This window comes from Tachysurus fulvidraco, chromosome 12 (assembly GCF_022655615.1).
Source record: "Tachysurus fulvidraco isolate hzauxx_2018 chromosome 12, HZAU_PFXX_2.0, whole genome shotgun sequence".
NCBI lineage: Eukaryota > Metazoa > Chordata > Actinopteri > Siluriformes > Bagridae > Tachysurus > Tachysurus fulvidraco.
This window is the reverse complement of record NC_062529.1, coordinates 11,458,435-11,480,170: the sequence shown is the minus strand read 5'-3', so window position 1 is coordinate 11,480,170 and position 21,736 is coordinate 11,458,435. Positions and strand designations below refer to the sequence as shown.

Genomic DNA, 21,736 nt, shown 5'->3' with positions numbered 1-21,736 from the left:
ATTATAAACTATTTAGGTAAACATAGAGGTTTAGACTATTTAAACATACAGTACAGTGACATTATTATACACATATCATCGTGTAAGCTGTGAGATATAGACACGCTTCATACAAAATAATCACCTTCGCATACTTCGCATGCGTCCTCGAGCTCAATTGTTTTTAGCTCTGAGAAATGATCCTGTTATTTTGGCAAGAGTATTTAGGTAGCCCTGATATATGAGCTTATTAATACAGCTACTACAGCTAACATTCTAGACACATACAATGAAATAAACTGCTGGGCATTAAACAGTTTATTATAGAGAGCACATGCTTTCGTGTAAACCGCACAAATTCATTTTACATATATGTACAAACAAAGGGGAAACCAAAGGGATGTCGGAAGCCATTTTCTCTCGGCCGTAAAGCAAATCGGTTTCCCAAATATCATACCCAAAAATGCAAATATAATTCACAACTACACAATCTATACACACATATTCACATTTGATATGTATAAGGATGACAATGTAATATATGTTTCATTGCTACAGATGCCATGGAATGTCACAAAAGCAAACACACATTAAGCAGCTAACCAAAAACTCCAAATATTTTGGAGATGAATTTAAGCTTACTGCATTTACCAAATTAAAACATGGAAACCTCAAGAGCTTTTTCTTACAGCAGGGTGAAAATGGAGAGATTTCAAGCAACCTTTCTTATTACAAATATTTAACAATTTATCAAGTAGTCTTACAGCAGAAAGTACATGTGGCAATTACTCATCAAATGACCAATCAGGATATAATTAATAAAAACAAACAAACATTCCTTTCCTTTTATATTTTCCCTTAAAAACCTTCCATGCTATGGCATTTCTAATGGCTTTTAACAAATGTTCTTATTGTGTTTGGGCAAAAGCTGAAGTGAAAACCTATCGCACTTTATTCCTTTTTAATTTCAGGTTTAAAGAAATCTAACTAACTAACATTTCATTATAATCATATGAAGGCACTACACGTCTTTTGGGCAATATTCTGACTGCTCACATCATGCTCCTCAACAGATGCGTTTGCACAAAACATGATGTTGGATCACTGAGTCAATCTCTAGTTGCATTAATAATGGGTGAGTGTGTTACTTTTATGCAGCACATTATAGGCTAAGTATCTGCTAAAACCAGGTACTGTGCCCTGTTCTCTTCTACTCAACATTAATTCATATAGATCTTGCCAAATGTGACTGAACCAATTATCCTTAGCCAAGCTCATGATGAATATGGACGTGGACAGACAGAAAGCTACAGTACATGAATTCCAGACAAAGGTTGCATTATAACATCACATCTGTGTCAAATTCAGTAACACATATAAACGTAGGCCGAGTCAAAACTGAAACCGCAGCATGGGCATAACCTTAGTGGGGCAAGACATGCCAGTTTACAGACTGACACAAAACTGACAAGTTTTCAGATTAATCAAGTTAATCTACTTCAGTAAAGCAACAATGCATGTCTCCAGGGCTGCAGCCTTTGAGTCATTAAATATAAGGGACCAGGGCTGCTGAAAAAAAAAAGGTAAATCCACTTATCCTTTAACAGCTGATCTGAAGCTAGGGTTTTACTGTCATGATCTCTGTAGAGTATGTCTACCAGTAAGACATTACCATGGTCTTAAATAAAACAGTAAGCAGCAAAACGTGGACACAAGTTACAAACAGGCCAGTCAGCCGAGCTGAGTCTATCAAAAAAGACTGCAAAGGGTTGCTTTAGTTATAACACCATGTTTGGCAAAACCGTCAGCCTCAGACAAAAAAGAACACAAGATCGATTACTCTTCTCCCAGACGCCATTTCTGTGATTCCTCCTGGCGAGCATCTGGGTGAATCTGGTTCCTCATGCCTCCTAGTACATTAGAGGTGGCTTCTGTAGCAACAATTAAAGGTTTAACAACAGCAGGAGGCAGCTGGCGTAAGACTCCACCCACTGCACCGGTCATCCCCCTCTGCTCATGCTCACGGGTGGCTGTGTCGTAAATCGTTAAAGCCGTGTCAGTGATGCCCTACAGGAGTACACAAAGCACTGTTTGATTCAAGTACATTTAAACCTTGAAATAAATATTTTTGTCCAGGATCAGTTAAAGATCTGTAAAGGGCAGGGCAGCTACAAACCTCTTTCACTACACTGTATGCCTTGGCTACACCTTCTCGGAGGTCCACAGGCTGATGCGCCAATCGAAAATGTGAGTATCGTTTGATCTTTTTGCATTCTCGCTCATCTATCACTGGAGCCACCATGTCATATGCAGTTTCTGCAGCTGCCTACACCAAACAAAGAAAGTTTCATGGTCAAAATTGTGCCACTTTTTTCTTTTTGACTACCAAAAGAAAACAAGTGTGAGCAGTCTGTAATGCCGAGAAAGTCACTTTACCTGGATAGTTCGCACCATGCGATTGGTAAGCTCCAGGGCTGCCATTGCAGTGGAGGTCCCGAATGAGGCAGTACCTCGCTGAAAGCCTCGCACTATCCGTCCATCCTTCCGATATTGCTCTATAGGCAGCCACACTAGATCCCTAATGCCCTGGACTACACATCAGTCAGAAAGAACATTAAAGTTTAAAATCAAAGACCCATATTTCCTACAATTAGATCTCCTCCTGCTATATATCGCTAATCTTTATGATGAAAACAGATTTTATATCATATTTATTACCCTTTAACAATTATTACATTTTACAAAATGAGCTATAATGTGTGTGAGACAGAAATTTTTGCACTCACCAAGCTGCACCAAGGAGTGTATGGGTCCCACCCCACCAAGCAGTCCAGGCAACTGGTTCTTTTTAATATCACTGAGCCATTCATTAATGGCATAAGAAAAGAGCTTATCTACACCCAAAAGTCTGCAGAGAAAGCAAGTAGGTCTCATTCAGACGGTCTTATCAAATAGCATTTTAAATGAACATTACCCTGGATTCTACATTATGTGTACAGTAAAACAAAAAAGTGTACCCTTGTCTGTAGCAGAGTCTCCGCAGTTTGAGCTCAGAGCAGTTTAGCTGGGTTAGTCCAATTACTATGCCAGCAAAAGTACCCTGAAATATAAAATTGCAATGCTTCATTAACATATTCCTTAGAGCTAGACAGAGATGACAACAAAAAAACAAAACAAAAACAACAACAACAAAAAAAAACAACAATGTGGCTGTTATGCAATTGCTGGTACATTTTAAATCCGCTTGTCTCCTTAGAGGGAAAAATGTCTGCAAATCAATACAAAGCTATTCCAGCTAATCATTTTTATCCTATGATGACACATTCCTATCCTGAAGGTAGTGGTACTGTCACTGAACACTTTGATAATCATGCAAATGATGCAGATCTTTACTAAGGCATTTGCAGTCACTAGATTGTAACCGATTAACACCTATGGGATTGTCAAATGACCATTTGAAGGTATATAGTTTTTAAGAATGAAAAGGTTCACTGAGACTGTTCTGGTGACTTGTCATGGCAGAAGATACATACTAAGACATTTTAGTTTTTTTCATTTAATTATTTAATTTTTTCATAGTACTATAAATACCATGTCATAAAATAGCCTAAAACACGTGCTCTATACATGTAAAATCATGCCAGATAAACTCTCAACTAAAGGAAATTTATAATAAAGTAGTGTAAGTGGTTGACATAGAAAGCACACCTGCTCCATGGCCATGTGTTTCCCGTGATAATCCAGTCGGATTGGAACCTCAGAAGTGAACCTGAACTCCCTGAAATAGAAAAGCATGAATTAAAATTTGGATTATGACCAAGCTCTATGTATTAGTCTGATACATTTAGACTAGACACACACCTAAAGAAAATAGGCTGGTCAGTATAAGATGTGGCAGATGGCTCAAGGCCGTTTTGACTGGCAGAGGTTTGGGTGGGCACAGATATGATTGGTGCGGTGCCGTGACTTGCTGCTCCACTGGATTTAGCAAATGTGCATGCTACCTCTGGGCCAGAGGGTTTTTTCATGGATACACACAATACTACAGACAGAATAAAAAGACCATATGAAGAACATCACTATAGTTCATCTATACACAAAACGGTGTTTAATTAATAGTGTTTAACAATAATTACCTCTAACACAGAGATAAATAAAATCACATTATTCATATTGAGGCTTACCTTCCTGCTCCGGTGGGGAGAACATCTCGACCTCTGTAGCCAGACACGTGAAGAAATCCTTCAGAAAGAACAAAGCATCCTGCAGAAAAAATAAAATAAATACCAGCAATCCCCATCTGCTGTTAGCTCACAAAACAAACATGGTTTATAAGTTCAGTGTAACAGGTAAAAGTAATGGGTTTCAGATCCTGTAAGAACTCATAATGACGAGTGTCTGCGGGTAAAAAAAAAAAAAAAGGGTTATGTTTTTTGCGAGTTTTTTGCGTGTTTGTACCTGGTCAATGTTTAGACGGAGTGGCATCAGAGAAACACGAAGGCAGCACTCTTGTGGAGCCTGACCTGCTTCTGGACGCATGTGCAATACTCTGACTGTTAGCTGCAACACAACAACATGCTCATGAAAACTGTGTCTGTCAAATGCAAATGTAAATCTATTGCATGCACAAAATGTTTAGAAATACAGGTAATAAAGACTAAGCTGGAATTTGCGCATGTGTGAGAGAAATTCTCTCACAATGGTAATAAAATAAAATAAAAAATTTTCAGTTAAAATCGCTTGCTTGACTCCTTCATAACACTGCCATAAAGGTAACAGGAAAAAAAAGCAATACAAATCTGTTTATTTGCTTTATGAACAGTCTGCACTCGAGGGTGTACAGAATTGAACGAGTGACCGATCTACTTTATGATCTCATCCCTCTGGCAGGAGGTTTAAAAGTGCAAATGTAACCAAGTTACGATTAAGAAGTTGAAGCTTCTAAGAAATTTTTCAATAAAAAGTATCAAGTAAAATGGTCTAGACCACTGCAATGGGCCACAGCAATAAAACACAGGATCCTGCTGCTGGACCACCAGTAGGTTTAAATACTGTTGTACATGTTTGTTTTGTCTTTATAATTGTATGCTGAGGCCAAGCAAAAAAAATATATATCTTAATCTCTAAATGTCAATCACCATGTTGGAGTGAGCTTTCCTGGGCATCTCTTTGCTGGAGTACAGATAAAGAAACTTGTTCATCATGGAGGAGGCCAGTCTGTCTCGAATCTCCAGGTCTTGCACTGAGAATATCTGTCTGGACACAGGCTGTTCAGACAGTGAACTTGTCTCAGGGCCCATCAGAGGGTAGACTTCATGTTGGAACCGTACCTGTACATACAAATGTACTTAACTGTAGTAAGCTTATTAATGCTATCAAAGGTAGATCATTGTTACATGTGTCATTTACATCATGACAAAGCACTGAGATAATGAAAGGAAAGGCAGACGTGGCCTAATGGTTAGAGTCTGGTTCGTAACCCAAAGGTTGTGGGTTCGAGTCCCGGGCCGGCCACGACTGAGGTGCCCTTGAGCAAGGCACCAACCACCCCAACTGCTCCCCGGGCGCCGCAGCATAAATGGCTGTCCACTGCTCCCGGTGTGTGTTCACGGTGTGTGTGTTCACTGCTGTATGTGCACTTTGGATGGGTTAAATGCAGAGAAGAAATACTGAGTATGGGTCACCATACTTAGCCGTATGTCACGTCACTTTCACTTTTAAGTGTCCTGTCATGACATATTTAAATTAAGACCAACTCACCTTGCTGAGTTGGATCTCCATCAACACATCTGGATTCCTGCCCCAACCCCCCCCAGAGCGGGAGCCACTGTGAGCCTGTCTTACTGGTGTTTGGGAGGGGGAACTATGAGGAGTACACCTAAACATACACAGACATACCACGTAATCCTTTTTGAGCTACCCTTACAAATTTAGCATTTCAAGTGTTTTTGTGTCCACACAATTTACACTCAGACTTTATTGGAGAACACAACTTCATAATGCCATGATAGAAAGTGCAAGACCCACACCCTTACCCTTTACTGCGGGCCGGAGAAGAGGAGAGGGATCCGCTGCCAAAGTCCTTTCCTCCGTAAAGGTGCCAGATCATAGAAATCTCCTTAACCAGGTACCTGACTTCAGGCACAGGGAAGTTCATTGGGCCCCTGCTGGAAGTGCTTCCCACTAGAGGCTCATTAAAATGGTTGTCCAACACCAAAATGGGCTCGGTTGTCAGCTTCTTTACTACTGGCTCTTCATCCCTTCCCTGATACAGTATACAATGTAAACCACATACACTTAAATATACTGTAAATTCATACTGTAATCGACTTGATTGGTGCAACCATTAGCTCCATCACCAACTGCCATCAAGAATCCAAAAATGCAAAAGCTTTCTGAGAGGGGAGGATTGGCAATAATGTTTGGTAGATGCACCATGATTGGGAAGAACTAAGTATTAGGTGAGAAATAGCAAAGGACCCAGTTCTGTTCACCAAGCTACCCAAGCATATAATCCCCTGGAAAATACTGTATTCATCAAAGCAAACATTTACTTTGTTGTGTATGTGTTAGACAGCAGCTTTTCTCACCAATGCTCGAGAGCCTGGAGTGTCCAAGATGCAGAAGTCATCGGAGTCATGTTGTGTGCTAGGGCAAGGTGTTGAGATAAGGGGTGAATGCAGTACGGGGTAGGCTTGGCAAGCATCCTGTCCCGCACTGCCACTCTCATCAGGAAAGAGGAAGAGATCAGAAAGTGGTGGGTCTTGATCACTTGTCTGAGCCACATGCACACCTACAGAGAGGAGAACCTAATGGTCTTATGTTGTATAGATGTATTGAGCTTTTAATTCAAAATGAATGAACAGACTGTTGTCATTATAAGTAAATAACTAATATAAATATCTCAGCTCAAATTTGGGAACGTATAGAAATGAGACATTGATGAAACTCAACAAAATGTAGATAATGTTACATAGTGATGTAAATCAGAGGGAGCTCCTGACCATTGGGCTGTAAGGTGTGACTCTGCAACGAGTCGGTTTCCTCCATGGCATCACTCATCAGATCTTGCAGCATCTGCTGATCAGCGTCTGGAAGCAGGGGACCGTGGGACTGGGGCTTACTCAGTATCTCCATCTGCAGACAGAAAGACAACTGCTTATTTTTACACAATACCACTCTGCTCTTTATTGATAGGTTAGACTGTTAATTTCCTGCTGCCAAGATAAGCAAAGTTAAGCAAAGCTAACAACAGTGAAAAGGTCCCATACATGTTTAACCCAAACCACTCATACACAGGTATTACATAGGTATATTAAGGCAAACCTGAACTCATACTGTGCCTAATATAATACTGATTATGATTATGACCTTTGCTCTTTGTTTGGTGCTGCCAGCCTTGCTCTCCATCCTGGATGGAGGGAACAGGTCTCCATAGCTGGCGATATACTGGATGAGATTCATGAGTGCAGCACAAGAGTCTGAGCAGGTCCGAATGTGAATGACATCGCTTGAGCAGCGCAGCTCAAACCTCGGGTCTGTCTATCTCACAGAGAAAGAGAGAGCATTAGGAAATATGGAAACACAATAGTCTAATAATGAAATGCAATAGTGTACAATTTAACAGTACAAACAAAAATAAAATCCAATTTACGTCTTAATTGTTTAGTTTTGCTTCTGAATATTAGCTAATACCAATATTGATTTGAGAAAGACAACTTCATAATAGCCATCTGTCTGCAAATTATGCCAAGAAACTGACTAGAAGATTGTGGCAACGTGCCTGATTCTAAAATATCTGTGATGTCCAAGTCAACATCATTTAATATCTTAAAATATGTCATCAGATTAGACTGACTACTTAATCCAGATCCAGCCTATCAGGACCATTTGGCAAATGGACAATTAAGACATTTCACAAATAAACTCTAATTTCAGTCATTTTTGAAGAACTTAATCAGCTCACATTTGCATCTTTCTGATTTACCAACATGCCTCTGCAAGGTTCAGTAAAGCTAAGATTACATGCAATGTTCAGTTAAAGCCCTGTTACATTTACCCTCTGCTATTTGTTTAGGACAGTGAGAACACACCAGTTACAATTCGGTGCAAACCAAAATGATTAAACACCCCAAATGCAGGAAGGAAAACAAACATACCTGCGTTTTAAGTTACAAGCAAGATTATTATTATTTTTTTTTTTTTTAGAGGTGAGCTACTAAACTGACACATGAGGTGCAATGTGTGCAAAAGGACGGAGCTGAGCTACAGAAATGCAATTTCAGTTTTAGTACACAATTGGAGAAAAGTATCAATAAATCAATCAATCAATCAAACAAATCTGTATATGTTATTTGATAAGCTATTTATCTTTGATATTTTTTATTTCTGAAAGGTACATTTCACTTTGTTTCTGTAATGCAAGACATACAAGACTTACTCTCTCCCCATCTATGCCAGGTTTGACAGCTGTGATCCTGAGCTCTAAAGTTCCCATATCAACCACCTGCACATAGTCTGGATTCAAAGACAACATAAATCACTTTTTACATCATAACAGAGAGCATTTTCCTGTCCCTCACTTGGTTTAAATATGAAGTTACTACTCCTCACCTCGGGCTAGGTTGACAGACACCGCGTTACTTTTGTCGGACAGAAACAGCGCTGCTTCATCGAGAATGATTCTATGAGACCAAATAAAGATATTAGCAATCAATGATATCAGGTGTGTTTGGTAAATCAGCTCGGGTCTTTAAAGTGAATACACAGCTATCCTACCGGAGACAGGAGGAGGAATGGTCCAAAGACACACTGCTGGAGATACTGAAGGTCTCCACTGTGAGCAGAGATCTCACAGGCAGATACAATGGCCTGGTGAGATCCAAAGAGCACGGGTTATGTTTTACACAGAATACTACTAATGCTCATACTTACACATGGCAAATAAATATATATACATCTACACACATAACGCATAGCTTTACAACGAGCCTGAATCACTCTAAAATGAACATTTCACCTGTAATCCAGGGAGCAGCTCCATAGATGTAGGTGAAGGGTTGTAAGATAGGATGGAGGTGTATAGCCAAGCACAGGCTCATCTGTCACGTTCAGAAAGTCTACTATCTACAAAAAACAAAGTCAATATTTAGTAATCATGGCAGTTATCAACATCTTTATCCACTATTAACAATGAACTATATTACATTCATAACTTGGGTAATGTTGATTTGTAAATTGGAGCCATTACCTGATCGTACCAACCCAGACTAGTGGGCACAACTCGATGCTGAAATGTAGCTCCTCTGACTCCAACAGCAAGCAAAATCTCCTAAAAACACTCAAATATTAATACGCAATATGCAGAAAAATATAAAGAGAAAATACACCCAGACAAAAAAAAATACCTTTACATTGCGTTCAACACTTTGAGAAGAAATCTTGAGGGCAAGTGAGAGCATACTCTGAGGCTCCACATTCAGTCCTTCTGAGGGAGACGCTCTTTCTGCCGCAGACTCACATATATACAACACAGGCTCCAACCAGTGAGGACGTGTCCTGCAGGGCAACTTTACATCCCACACAGGGACATCTCCTTCTACTGTGCCTGACAAGTAAAACACAAAACACAAAAATACTTAACATATGGCCCTCATCTTTGAATGGATCTCGAAAGCCTTGCAACAGACGATGTTTACTCCATAAAATGTAATATAAAATCTGCCAAAAGAGCAAAGTGATATCTGCCTGCAGTCTTGGAGAGTTGGTTACCTTGGTGATAAAGAGAGATTGCAGAGGTATGGAAACAGACATAGTGCTGGTCTTTATAACCCTCGTACTGTGTCACACCAAAAACAACTCCATTCTTCACCTCCATCCAGAACTCCCCATGTTTATTCTTCAGCACACCTTTATCTGATTGCTTGTCAAGCACAAACAAGCAAAAGTTTATGAAAGATTCTTCATTACTTATAGAAAATAGAGCATTTTATTAACTTCACTGGTGTATAGAACAAGTAACTAAATGACTAACTGACTTATGATCGATCCATGTACTTAGAAGGTTTGTGCATCAAACAAAAAGCCCCTGACAATGCTTAATACTTAACTTACTAATCAAAATCAGTTAATCGGTCCATGTACCTTAGCCTCCGTTTGCAATGATATAAGGCCGTGATTGACAGATAGCAGAAAAGAGAACAGGCTCTGGGAGTTCTTAGACTGCATCTTATTCTTCCTTTTCTTCATGTTCCTATAGCCCAGCTCAGTTGGTGTGTAGTATGGTAGAGTCTCCTCTTCTGAACCACTTTCATCTTCTTAAAACACATAGAATATCATAGACTGAGAACTCACATAGAGCAAAAAAGTGACATTCAAAGTGAGAAACAGTAACGTTGACAAACTTTAACTGTAAACATAAACTGAGTAGCATCACATTTAATGGGATGAAAGAAGTCAGTGAGCCCTTCCTTGAACAAAATTGTAAAATAACATCTCACCTTCGGGGCCAAGAGATCTGAACTGACTGAAGCTCTCCTTGCTGTAGGTATTAATAAGCTGGCTGGCTACAGAGAGGCCACCCCCATACGGCATGTTCTCCACTGTCTCCACAGGTGATGGGGCTGTAGGCTCCCATAACAGCAGGTCATTATTTATCCTGCCAAATAAAATAGCTTTACTTTCACAAACACACCAGTTTAAACATCTGGTAATGTATGGGATATTCATTAAAAATGACACGTAGATTTTACATTTGAGTACCTGTTGTTTAGTTTCTCATAGAAGGTCTTATTAGGTAATGATATTTGCACATTGGGGAATGACAGTTCAAGAATGTAACGAGAATTGCTCATGGTTTTCTCCTGGAATTCGGTCATCTCCATTACATCTCCGGGGATGACCATCTGACAAGAACACAAAACCAGTGTTATTTAAGGAGCAAAAGACATGAACACAACTAAAATATAGATAAACATAGAAATGAATCTTGCAATATTCCTTTTTCACGTACTTCTTCATTCTCATACATAACACGTCTTGAGGAAAAGGGGGATGGCTCAGGTTTACCAAAATCACACACATCCTTCAAAGAGTGGGCAGCTCCTTCCTCCTCTTCGTCTTCCTCCTGCGAATGTCCTTCAGCACCTGCCTCCTCCTCTTCAGCCGTAACCCGCTCCAATATGGAGTGCACAACCGTGGGGTTGACCTTCAGGACCACTCTACAGATGTAATAACAGGGAGTGTTTCCTAATATACAAACGTTTATCCAAACGAACATGAAACTTGACCCAAAAAATTCTGTAAAAGGGTTTTGCTTAAGACATTTCTGAAGTACCTAGGCCAGTCAAATTTGCCACTGTCAGAAGAGGTCATGTTCTCCTCCATAGTATGTGACACACGTAGGAACCTGGTTGCAAATTGATCTTTGTCATGCTGGAATGTACCTGAGAATAATGGGACAGTTAAAATAGTTTATATATTAAACATTTGCCTTTGCAAACAGATACAGCAAATCTAGATCTGCTTTTGTGAGCATATATTAAAGTCATACAAATAAAATCTCTCTTCTCTTTGGATACATGGGAATGCTTAAATACCATCTTTGGAGTGAAGGGGTTAAATTGAAATACTGTCTGAGGTCTTACCACTGAGCTCCTTAAAGATAAGTTCTATCTTTGTCTGCTCAGGCGAACTATTTCCTAGTTCAGTTTTGAGCTCCAAGTCTTCCAGCTCTAAGCGTAACACCTCCTTTTGCAGAGATTTTTTGAACCAAGGGCCCCTCTCCTGATCTGAGCGCAGGTCTGGGATAGGGAACCGTACCACTAGCACAAGATGAGGAGCATTTACAGACACCGCTACCAAACAGTGTGCGGGACTGCGGCTATCCTCCAAAAAGACCTCTGCAAAAGCCTTGTGCTGCAGGGAACAGAAATATACTGTACATTGAACCTTACACAAAATGAAATACAAAAAAATACAAACAAACTAACTAAAGCAAGAAAAAAGTGATTAAAATTGCTCTTACAAGGCTAACATGCTTGTTGTAGGATGTATACATGTGAGAGGCCATGGTTTCTGTTGTAGCCAGTTTCTGTGGCTGAAGTAGGGAGTGTAGGCGGTCCACGATACTGATGTCACACTCTGAGCGAGCCTTACCAAGCTCCACCTGAAACTCTGCTTTACGGGGCATAGCACTCAGACGCACCTGCCCGCCCTTTTGAGGAGTGATACATACAGAGAAGAAGAGAGGAGAAGTGCAGATGTACAGTATATAAAGTGAGTTGATTGTTATGAATGTAAAGCTAGTTAAAAAATAAAAACAAACAATAAAAAACCCTTGCCTATTATATTACTACTGCATATGTTATATGCCTGTACATCATACTAGTATACATTAAAGTGGAACACCGTAATATATTGTTGCATAAAGTTGAAAAACTGAAACTGTCAGATCGTCTGTCAGGAGTTACATGTCATGTCAATTTAATAGTCACATGTTACCTGTGGACCTCTGCGTTCTGTTAACTTGTAGAACAAATGAAGACAACTTTGAGCAGGGGAATCACAGCTGGTAGCAACGTCAAATGTTAAGAGCTGGTGAAGAAGAAGAGGAGCACAAAAAGACAAGCATCTTAATCACTAACTGAAAAATAAATATGGAGTAGATTTTGAATTTATGTAGAGAAAACATAGGGCACCTCTGTGTACTGCACTCCACTCTGCACAGTGCTACCGTGACTCTCTGAGGGATAAAGGCATTCCAGCAACTCCATTCTCCTCAGTGAGAGATCCGTGCTGAGAGTGCGCAGACTCGAGCCTTGGCAGTGCTCATATGTTACCTTTAACTCCTGACCTATAAACCTGAAGAGAAAGACAAGTATTACAGGTGTATGTAATAGGAAAGTGTGAAAAAGAGTATAAAAAAGATCAGAGAATAGTGACATATCAGTGAATCTTATTTGCCATTTAAAAATAATCCCATTCCTTTAATTGCATTTGATTCTATTCACTTCAAAATCTGTGTACTTGAATATGCTGAATAGTCATCAGGAATAATAACTTCTTTTTTTTTAAATAAATAAAAAACAACAGCAATTAAATATTGATATTCGTTTTGACAATCCTGTAGCACAGTGTCAGCACCGACAATGCTGTATACTGTAAAGTTAAAAAGAATTAACAGCATGTACCTGAGATGGTCATGCGGGCACGCCTGGTCAAAAAGAGCTCGTGCTTGGAGGAACCCTCTTAGATGTAGCTGATCATTAGCCATCATGTGGAAAAACTCAGAGGCCATTGGTGCAAGAGAGCTGCGAGTTGAATCTGGGGGTGGGAGAGGATCGATGTGCAGCACAGACAGGCAGAGATTGCCCACTGTTAGCCTGAAAACCAGCTCAGGCCTGGACTCATCACAGTGGCCCTTTGACATATGAGCTAGAAATGAGGAAAGCAACTAATTTTATTCATGATAATTATAAACCCTTTCTTTAAAATATAAATTCCCAGTGTAAAATTCTGTGTAAGATTCGAAACTAAACAGCAGCAGATATAATGATATGATGTCCCAAAAGGAGTTTCACAATGTTGAATGTTTTTTTAAGAATGATCCTCTTAGGGAAAACATAAAGAGGCACAAAGCCGCACGATTATTTCAAACGTTTGCTGTGTAGAAGACTTACAGGTCTGTCTGTGCAGGTTAGGTGGGCACTGAGAGTCTCTAGAGAACAATGGTGTTTCGTGACTTTGTTTCTCCCTTTGTTTAGGCATATCCAGGTACTCATCCCACACAGTCTGAAAGACAGTTCATAACATCCAGCACAACAATTTATGTTATACTTATGCTCTGTTATTTTACTTAGAAATTCTCATTATTCTATTTAGAGTGAATGACTCACATCTGCATTGCCAGAGGGTGACTCCCCCAGAGAGGTGGAATAGTTGCTGTTTAGAGACAGATCCAGGTCTACAGTGGGTGGGTCTCCGAGAGGGGGCAGTGATGATAGGCTGTGTGACATGTCCATGTCAGCCATGGAGAAAAATACATCTTCTGCTAGTAAAAAAATATACCAGTAACAAAGTAAATAGCATGCAGAAATATTTCACTTGAATTTACAGTTGGAAATATTTTATCTTGAGGTGCAGAGCAAGAGAGAAGTTAAAGCTAGAACACACCTCTACTTGATACTGTCCTAGTGGTCTGGCTTTCAAATAAGTCCTGTTCAGCACCAGCCGTCATTGTCTCCTTTTTTAAGCAGCGGTTAAGCTCCATGTGGAGACGGTACTCATCTTCCTGCTGCATGGGACGACTCTTTCTGTCCTTAGTCAACCCAGACCATTTCTGCCCTGCTATACAAAAAGACACAAACAAGAGTCATTTAGCAAAACTATCTAAAATGTAGGGGAAAAATGTTGATCTAATGTGTTTTGTGTGTGCATTTTAAAAAATCCACAATCCTTGAACCTGTGCTAGAGAAGACTCCAAACATATCCAGTAGCATGTGGACTTGCCGTGGTGAAAGCAGCAAGATCAGTGAATCAATCTGCCCTTCAATGTCCAGCTGGGAAAATATAAGTCCAACATATAAGTCTAATAAGTTTTTACTACGTAAAATAAAGTTTGGTATTTCGAAAAGGTTCCAGACCTTGGCCCCAGGCATGGCTTCATTCTGCTTCAGAACCAGGGACAGCTCCAGTTTGCCCCTAAGGCAGCCCACCTGCACAGGTTCAAAAGGTGTGCTGGCACATACGGGCTCTGTGAACTGTGGGTGAGGCTCACAGATAATTTTTGGATTCCAGCTTGGGGATAATTTAGGTTCAGTTTCCTGTAAATTCAACAAAGACGACAGACATAAAAAGTCATGAACAAGCACCAAAGCTATGACGACTTTCAATAATCTGTTACGCTTTAAAAACGATAACACTTTTTTATTCTTTTCATTATATTTAATAACGTTAACAACATCTGCATCGGTGTCAGAATAAACTCACCGACTGAGTGGGGGAAGACTTGACACTTGTACGGGAGGTCTCACAAAACTCATCCCAGAAAACATTTGCACCTTCCAGTGTCAGGTTTTTGTGTGCAAATGTTGTGGGTTGGTGAATGTTTACACTTGAGCCCTCTTCAACAGCTTCATCACAGTAAACCATCCTAAGCAGACCACAGCACAAGCAATTATTCAGTAAGATATTTCAAATCAGCAAAACTAGGGTATTCAAGGTGCTCAGAGACTGACAATGTAGCACTAACAATGGAAGGTTACAACATTTCTTTTCAGTAATAAAGCAAAATTAAGATGATCTGACAAAGTCTGACCATTCCTCTCTTTTGTAAATATCCAGCTACCTGGTGCTTTTCCTGTGCTATCATCCTGGCTGTCAATCGTCTGTTAATGAATCTTTTGGGTCTGCTTAGCTATATCACAGTGTGCCTTACTGCGTGTTATACCATAACATGTTTGTGTGTTTGAATCTGATTTGTTCAGAATGTGTGCAATTTTTTCATATAACAGCATGACCGTAGTTCTGACTGTAACATGAGTGACCTCGTTCTAAGAATTTAACGCTGTTACTATAGTAACAGGTCATACACAGGTACATAATCTAAAACTAATAATAAATGTTTTTTTTTGTTTTTGTTTTTTTAAAACAGGTTGTTTAACAAATTAAATCAATCACTGATGCAGGGACATTTTATTTAATATTTAAAGAAGTCGCCTTGAGCATGTGCTTTGTAACATTCAAAGAATCTCCTCTTAATAAAGTGTTTTGAACATAGGGTCAGCAAATATCTCAGGAGTTCAGAAGTTTCTGAAACACTGAAACTAACTTTTCTGACACCAACATGAAAGCCACAGACAAAGTCCTTAATTAAATAAGTAATAATTAAATAATAATTAAGTTTTTAATGCTTTTCTAAAGTTTACCTTTTGATTCTCATTTCAAGGGCGACTCCTGTTTTGGAATTTTCTGGAACATGTTCAATCTTTAGAACTGTATCCAAAAATGTGACCTTGACTCGTCTCAATACTAAAGAACAGGAAATGGACATTTCAGTTCAATCAGCAGCAGGCAAATAAAAAAGCTGCACTACTACTGTCATCATGTTAATTATTTACTCAGACTCCCTCTGAAACTAGCTGGCCTATAACTAGAGCTCGGCAATTTTTTCAATATGCAATAACACAAAATGTGCAGGCACAATCCACATTGTTTTTTATCATGGTTCTATACATATGCTGAATATAACCACAAAAAGTGGAAATTCATAATAAAATAGTACAAAATAAAATAAAGCATATAACTGTGCTTTTTATTGAAAATGCATCTGCTGGCAATCAGGGACACATTTGGAGCAGAATTCAGTACCTGTCTCAATTGTTTCAGCAAATTTCTCTAAACCCTCCAGAGGTTGAAAACTTTCCCCCAGGTCATCGGTTAGTCTCTGACTCAGACATTCCTTTGCCAGCTGCATACTGCTAGTCATGAAGCTAGACCAGTACATCGGCTCCATACCGGATGCTAAACACAGACAGATCAGAATATAACCTTGTCATGCCTACGCCACAGGTTTTCTATAATTACTTTTTTAAAGATGAACCAAATTTGCAACTTACTCATGCGAGGTCTTGGCCTGAAAACCATTTCCAAGCCTTTGACTTCCAGAGAACAGTTGTCCTGAAGCAATGAGGCCCATGGTACAGTGAGGGAAATGGCTTGGATGAAGCCCTCAGTCACTTCAAATGGAGCATCCACTGACTCCAGTATCTCATTCAATGACTGCAGAAATGTGATTCAGGTTACTAAGTCACATTAGGTTATTTTGCATGTGCGTGTGTAAAATCCTAATAATCAAATGTGCTGCACTTATAACCTCCTAGTAGAGGCAATAGAATCATTTGTCATGCATAGTGGTGCCTGGCAGTAGAATTTCTCTTCTGTCACAGAGATACTTACCCATTTATCCAGGGGCACTTGTGCAAGTGAACCTTTGCCTTGGTAGAGGTCCACGCTAAGTTGGTCCAAGCTCAGTTTTTCTTGGAGGAAATTACCTAAGTACCGATGCAACAGGTACCTGCAGGCCCGCTTTTTAATGGACTCTGAGAAAGGCCACGGCATTGTGTCTGTTTTGTGAACTCAGCCTGTGGAGTGCCAAAAAGGAACTTAACCTAGGAGCAGATGTTCATGGAAAAGACGCACAGATAGTGATGTCTGAGCAATCATTCTGTAGACTGTAATGTCCAATAGCTTCTGTAATTTAATGTTTTCCTCCCATGTGAAGCTCAGTGGCATGACAGTCCCAAATCAGGTGGCAAAAGCTATGTGAAGAAACAGCACCTAAAACATGACAACAAAGAAATCTGTATTATAAAGGCATTTTGACACCTAACACTTTCATATTATCAAAAACAGCAAAGTTATCATTTTACTGAGAGATTATCTGGAGTTTTAGGGTTGTTTACTGTGAAAAAAAGATGTCTGAGAAATACCGAGCAGGGGTGAACATAACATACGCGGATAAGGGTAACGAAACATTACTCCATATTGACTTTCAAAAGAGGATTTTCATTTTGTAGAATAAACTGCAGAACAATGCTTCCATATAACTCTCCTCTTAACACACACCTCACACTCAGACATATGGACTAAATATAAAGACTAGAAAGACTCGAATATCTTTCTGCCAATACAACAAGATAACTCCATAAATCTTAGCTGACATGTTGCCCAATAACTTTTTTGTTAACGTTTCCAACACGATATGCTTAGACTGTTTAAAAAGTGGCTGAATAGGGACTTAGATTCTCTCAGTACATATTAATACTGCAGATGAATCAACCTGCTAATCATGTTTGACCATCATATCATATTTGCTACGTTTGCCACTAACTAAACCATTTGACTTCTTCCACTTCTGACTGAGGACTATTGCCTATTTTTGTTTTTAAGTGTATTATATATGACATCTTTGTGCAACAGGAGGTCAGTTGTAACGGTAAATATATCCTTTGTATCATTATATAATACCCGATATGTTGATAAGTGTTTATGGTGGTTACATTTGTCTGTGACATGTGGACAACAATTGTAACAACAAGCCTATGTCTGCGTTGTGTAAAGCTGCTTAGTGACCAGTCTGAACAGCAGCATTAGCATTAAGCTAACAGCTCTGACTGAAACCAAAACACAAGCCGAGAGCCACCGGCGTCTGCGCACTACTAAAGACATGACAGGTGGCTGTCCTGCTAGCCAGCTAAGCTAAACCAAGCCTTTCATTACTCATTGGAAATGACGTTTGTTTAATAATTAAATCATTTACACGGTACAAATCGGTGCCATCCTGCCCCCCCCCCTCAACTACTCTAGGTTGCTGCCGTACTTAACCAACTTTAGCTTCCTAGCTAACAGGTTTTACGGAGCTAATGTTACAAAAATACATAAAACTCCTCTAGAGCACTAAAATCGGGGCTCGATTGTTGTTGTGTGGATATAAAACGCTGCGTTAAACTGATCACTAAATACACAGAATATACCTGAATATGCCAAGGACTAGATGTAGACACCACAAGCAGCATCTCTCACCTTGTGTGTGCATGAAGCTAATGTTTACAAACACTTTCATGACTCTGCACTCTTCCACTACACGTTCACGGCTGAGGATCGAGTGTGTTCACACTGCACCGATCTGCGCAGCGGTCGGGGGATGCACTTATTTCAAGGGATTTCAGAACAGCGTAACAGATATTGCGTCATCGGGTAGGCGTGGCATATTTGATAATCTAACTCTAACTCTAACTCTAACTCTATCCGTAGTTTTTGGTTGTTTATTTGAGTTTTCCAAGACCTCCAGAAACACGCCTACTTCACGTCGTGGTAATGAAACCCCTGGAATTTAGTGAATGCCTCTGGGATATTCAAAAGAAATACATCGTTTAAGGAAAAACACAACATGTAACTCCCTCCAAGCACACACATACACGAGCGGTTCTCCAAAGACTGATTTATTTGAAGGCTTTTCTCCAAATCCACCGTGAAAACTAAACAATATCAACAACAAAATAATCGCATTAACTTAGCCTAGAAGTCTCACGTTAATTGAGCATTCGAGCACACTCTTGAAACGAGGTGTCAAAATAAAAGTCCCCAACATATAATAAATTGAATAATACATAAAAGTCTAAACAAAACACAGCTTAAATTCTCAATGAAAAATTGTTATCAAAAGGTAAACAAATAAAATAAATGACACATTATAGCAACAGTTACACAACATAATTATAAATATTTAGAAGTTTATCACTTTTATTGAATACTGTTAGTTTTATTATTATTATTATTATTATTATTATTATTATTATTATTTTGCTGTTCAACACCCGAGACAAGTTGGTTATTTTTCGCACTTATGGCAAAGCTGTTGTACAAGCATAATATTGACCTTCTGAGCGATCAAACTCTAGCATTCAATCACGCTGTTGTATAACAAGTAACAAACATTCCACGTCGTGCACGTTTTAATAATCAATTTCAGATATTTTGAGAACGATGCGCATGAATAGTTGGTAGTGAACACACCCCTTCAGCCGGCATGAGCCGGAAGTGCACCGGTGAAATGTCCCCGGAGGAGGTCTGTAACTAACATTATTAAATGTTTATACAAACTGTAATAACGCTTTATTTCACCTGCGTTGTGTATTATATCTCACAGTGTCACACATATGTCTTTTCACGGCACTTTATTCGCTTAAATAAGAACTAGCTCGCAGTTCTCCTATTAGCCAGTGTTAGCTAGCTAGCATGCTAATCTGTGTATATACACACAGCTGATGTTGGTTGAGTTTGTACCGTTAACTTGCCTTTTCTGTTTGTTATGCAAGCACGACCGTTGATTTTTATGTATTTTTGTCACTACGTTGCTTGAATATTCCAGGAGGCGGTATAAAGTATCTAGCCAGCCTTTTTTTGTTGTTGTTTTAGACTGCGTCAGTTTTCTCCCATTTGACTCAGCGACAGTGAATCGTTCAGACACGCAGTAAAGTGCTCTGTCCTGTGTTTAGGGCATGGAGGTGGATTACCAACCAGAGGATCTACCCATGTGCTCCTATGACGAGCGCTGTGTTGAGCACGGTGTTAAAGACATGAGGCTGGAGGCTGAAGCCATCGTCAGCGACGTCCTTTTCGCAGTAAACATGATGTTCGTGTCGAAATCTCTTAGCAACGGCTTGGATTTGGCTTTTATCAACGTGGAGACGAGAGAAGGAAAGCGCTACTGCTTGGAGCTCAGTGAAGCTGGGCTCAGGGTGAGTGTAGAAACGCGTAATGAGGTCTCAATACCGCTGTACAGCATGTGTTTGATCTCTGATTGCGTTATTGCAGGTGGTGGGACACACCTTTGACCAGACGGATGCAGGTCTGAGCGCTCAGTATCATGAGACTGTTTACTCGCTCCTGGATTCTCTGAGCCCAGCGTACAGGGAAGCATTCGGAAATGCTCTGCTCCAGCGACTAGAGAGGCTCAAACAAAATGGACAATGAAAAGTTTAGCCCAAACCCAGGACTTGCTTCCAAACATCTTTTTCTAGCTAGTGTTTATGCCTGACATCTGTGCAACAGCCAGCTTCAAGCATCATCGGCACCCTTTTCCTATCTAAAACACATTACTGGCTTATTTTAGTTGTGCTCTTAATTTTACAGACTGTTTGGTCAGATTCTAATTAGCTTTACAGTTAGGGACAATGTTTTTATTGGGTTTTATGGTATGAAATAAAAAGAGGGTGTCATGATTTTGAGAAGCGTAGGGCATCAAAATACTGAACATACTTTTGCACATGACCAATAACAAAATTTGTTAATCACTTGGTCAGCCAATATTGTGACTAGAAACAAAAGCCAGCTCTCTGCTGTTTTAGCATATAAAGCTTTACTATTTGGACTAAACTGGACCTGAAACGCTGCTTGTTTTTTTAAAAACTGGTTGGTTTCTACGATGCCTTATTGTGATGGTCTGGAATGTGGTGTCCAATGTGAAAATTCTTTACAATATACTTTTAGTTTGGAAATGTGACTCATCTCGTGTATGTTTTACTTTGCCGTCTTGCTCAAATGATTGATTTATTACTTTGCTTTCTTTAGCATCAGTTGTATTAGAAAGGTTATGCTTTCAGCAGATATGGTGTTATTTTACCTAACATTTATTTAAAGCAAACAGTATATAGCAATATATAGAGTTTGGGCTGCAAGACGAAAGAAAATATCATTTAAAATGTCTGTTTAAAATGTACATAATGCATTATTTCCCTGACATTCAGTGTCATCAGCCGACATTTTATTTCGAATTATATTAGTATGATTTTGGCACAGCAGCCTTAAACTCTGTTTCATAAAATCACAGTAGAAGAAACAGCAGTTATTTCACCATTTAACTGCATACCCTTAATTGTTCCCCACATAGTTTGAAAGAGCGACACTTTGAAAAAGCTGATGCTTTATTATATGTAGGCTTTTGGCCTGAAGCAGATTTTGCTGCTTTGTGAAAATGAGGCTAATCATCCAGACTGTACTTTTTTTTTAATTAGTGCACGTTTTCTGCAAAGCTCAATAAGTCTGAAACCATAAACACATTCACTAAGTGCTGGAAGTTTATTTTGAATCTCTAGGCAAAAAAATTGTGTGGGTGTGTGTAAGAGACTGAAAAGTGATAAACAATTTAATAAAAGCACACAAGTACTTTGGTAGTGATGTGTGTCAGTGCATTTGG

General features: G+C 39.4%; 2 protein-coding genes across 9 annotated transcripts; one reads left to right on the top strand and one right to left on the bottom strand.

Annotated features, from left to right (window-relative positions):
- Positions 1-279: 279 nt before the first annotated feature.
- atg2b (autophagy related 2B) lies at positions 280-18,716 on the bottom strand. 8 transcript variants are annotated; one of them, XM_047821721.1, is made up of 43 exons: positions 18,562-18,716; positions 16,936-17,316; positions 16,596-16,758; positions 16,348-16,500; positions 15,906-16,008; positions 14,968-15,130; positions 14,622-14,801; positions 14,441-14,537; positions 14,152-14,325; positions 13,875-14,029; positions 13,659-13,770; positions 13,170-13,413; positions 12,678-12,840; positions 12,481-12,573; positions 12,005-12,193; positions 11,625-11,895; positions 11,315-11,423; positions 10,991-11,198; positions 10,741-10,883; positions 10,479-10,636; positions 10,123-10,295; positions 9,751-9,901; positions 9,387-9,586; positions 9,230-9,310; positions 8,999-9,105; positions 8,758-8,850; positions 8,593-8,663; positions 8,411-8,496; positions 7,351-7,521; positions 6,984-7,116; positions 6,570-6,772; positions 6,015-6,244; positions 5,740-5,857; positions 5,118-5,309; positions 4,438-4,539; positions 4,164-4,242; positions 3,841-4,021; positions 3,688-3,757; positions 2,997-3,079; positions 2,766-2,887; positions 2,416-2,570; positions 2,156-2,305; positions 280-2,046 (listed from the first exon to the last, which is right to left on the bottom strand). In XM_047821721.1, the coding sequence occupies exons 2-43, from the start codon at positions 17,095-17,097 to the stop codon at positions 1,816-1,818; spliced, it is 6,222 nt and encodes a 2,073-aa protein (XP_047677677.1). In that variant the 5' UTR covers positions 17,098-17,316; positions 18,562-18,716; the 3' UTR covers positions 280-1,815. The 8 variants fall into 8 exon arrangements, with proteins under 8 accessions (XP_047677677.1, XP_047677682.1, XP_047677681.1 ...); XM_047821726.1 differs by having other exon boundaries at positions 8,420-8,496; XM_047821725.1 differs by having other exon boundaries at positions 10,123-10,292.
- Positions 18,717-19,451: 735 nt separating this feature from the next.
- On the top strand, positions 19,452-21,713 carry LOC113659398 (gsk3b interacting protein). Its single transcript, XM_027172138.2, has 3 exons — positions 19,452-19,606; positions 20,037-20,279; positions 20,356-21,713. Exons 1-3 carry the CDS (start codon positions 19,568-19,570, stop codon positions 20,512-20,514), a joined length of 441 nt encoding a protein of 146 aa, XP_027027939.1. The 5' UTR covers positions 19,452-19,567; the 3' UTR covers positions 20,515-21,713.
- The last annotated feature ends 23 nt before the right edge of the window (positions 21,714-21,736 follow it).

Excerpts from the sequence above, each read along its gene's own strand:
- atg2b (XM_047821721.1), bottom strand. The coding sequence starts at position 17,097 with ATGCCGTGGCCTTTCTCAGAGTCCATTAAAAAGCGGGCCTGCAGGTAC. Across the intron at positions 14,538-14,621 it reads AAGCCATGCCTGGGGCCAAG|CTGGACATTGAAGGGCAGAT; the intron begins GTCTGGAACCTT and ends ATATTTTCCCAG. Across the intron at positions 9,106-9,229 it reads GTCTGGGTTGGTACGATCAG|ATAGTAGACTTTCTGAACGT; the intron begins GTAATGGCTCCA and ends TGTTTTTTGTAG.
- LOC113659398 (XM_027172138.2), top strand. The coding sequence starts at position 19,568 with ATGAGCCGGAAGTGCACCGGTGAAATGTCCCCGGAGGAG. Across the intron at positions 19,607-20,036 it reads GTGAAATGTCCCCGGAGGAG|GGCATGGAGGTGGATTACCA; the intron begins GTCTGTAACTAA and ends TCCTGTGTTTAG. Across the intron at positions 20,280-20,355 it reads TCAGTGAAGCTGGGCTCAGG|GTGGTGGGACACACCTTTGA; the intron begins GTGAGTGTAGAA and ends GCGTTATTGCAG.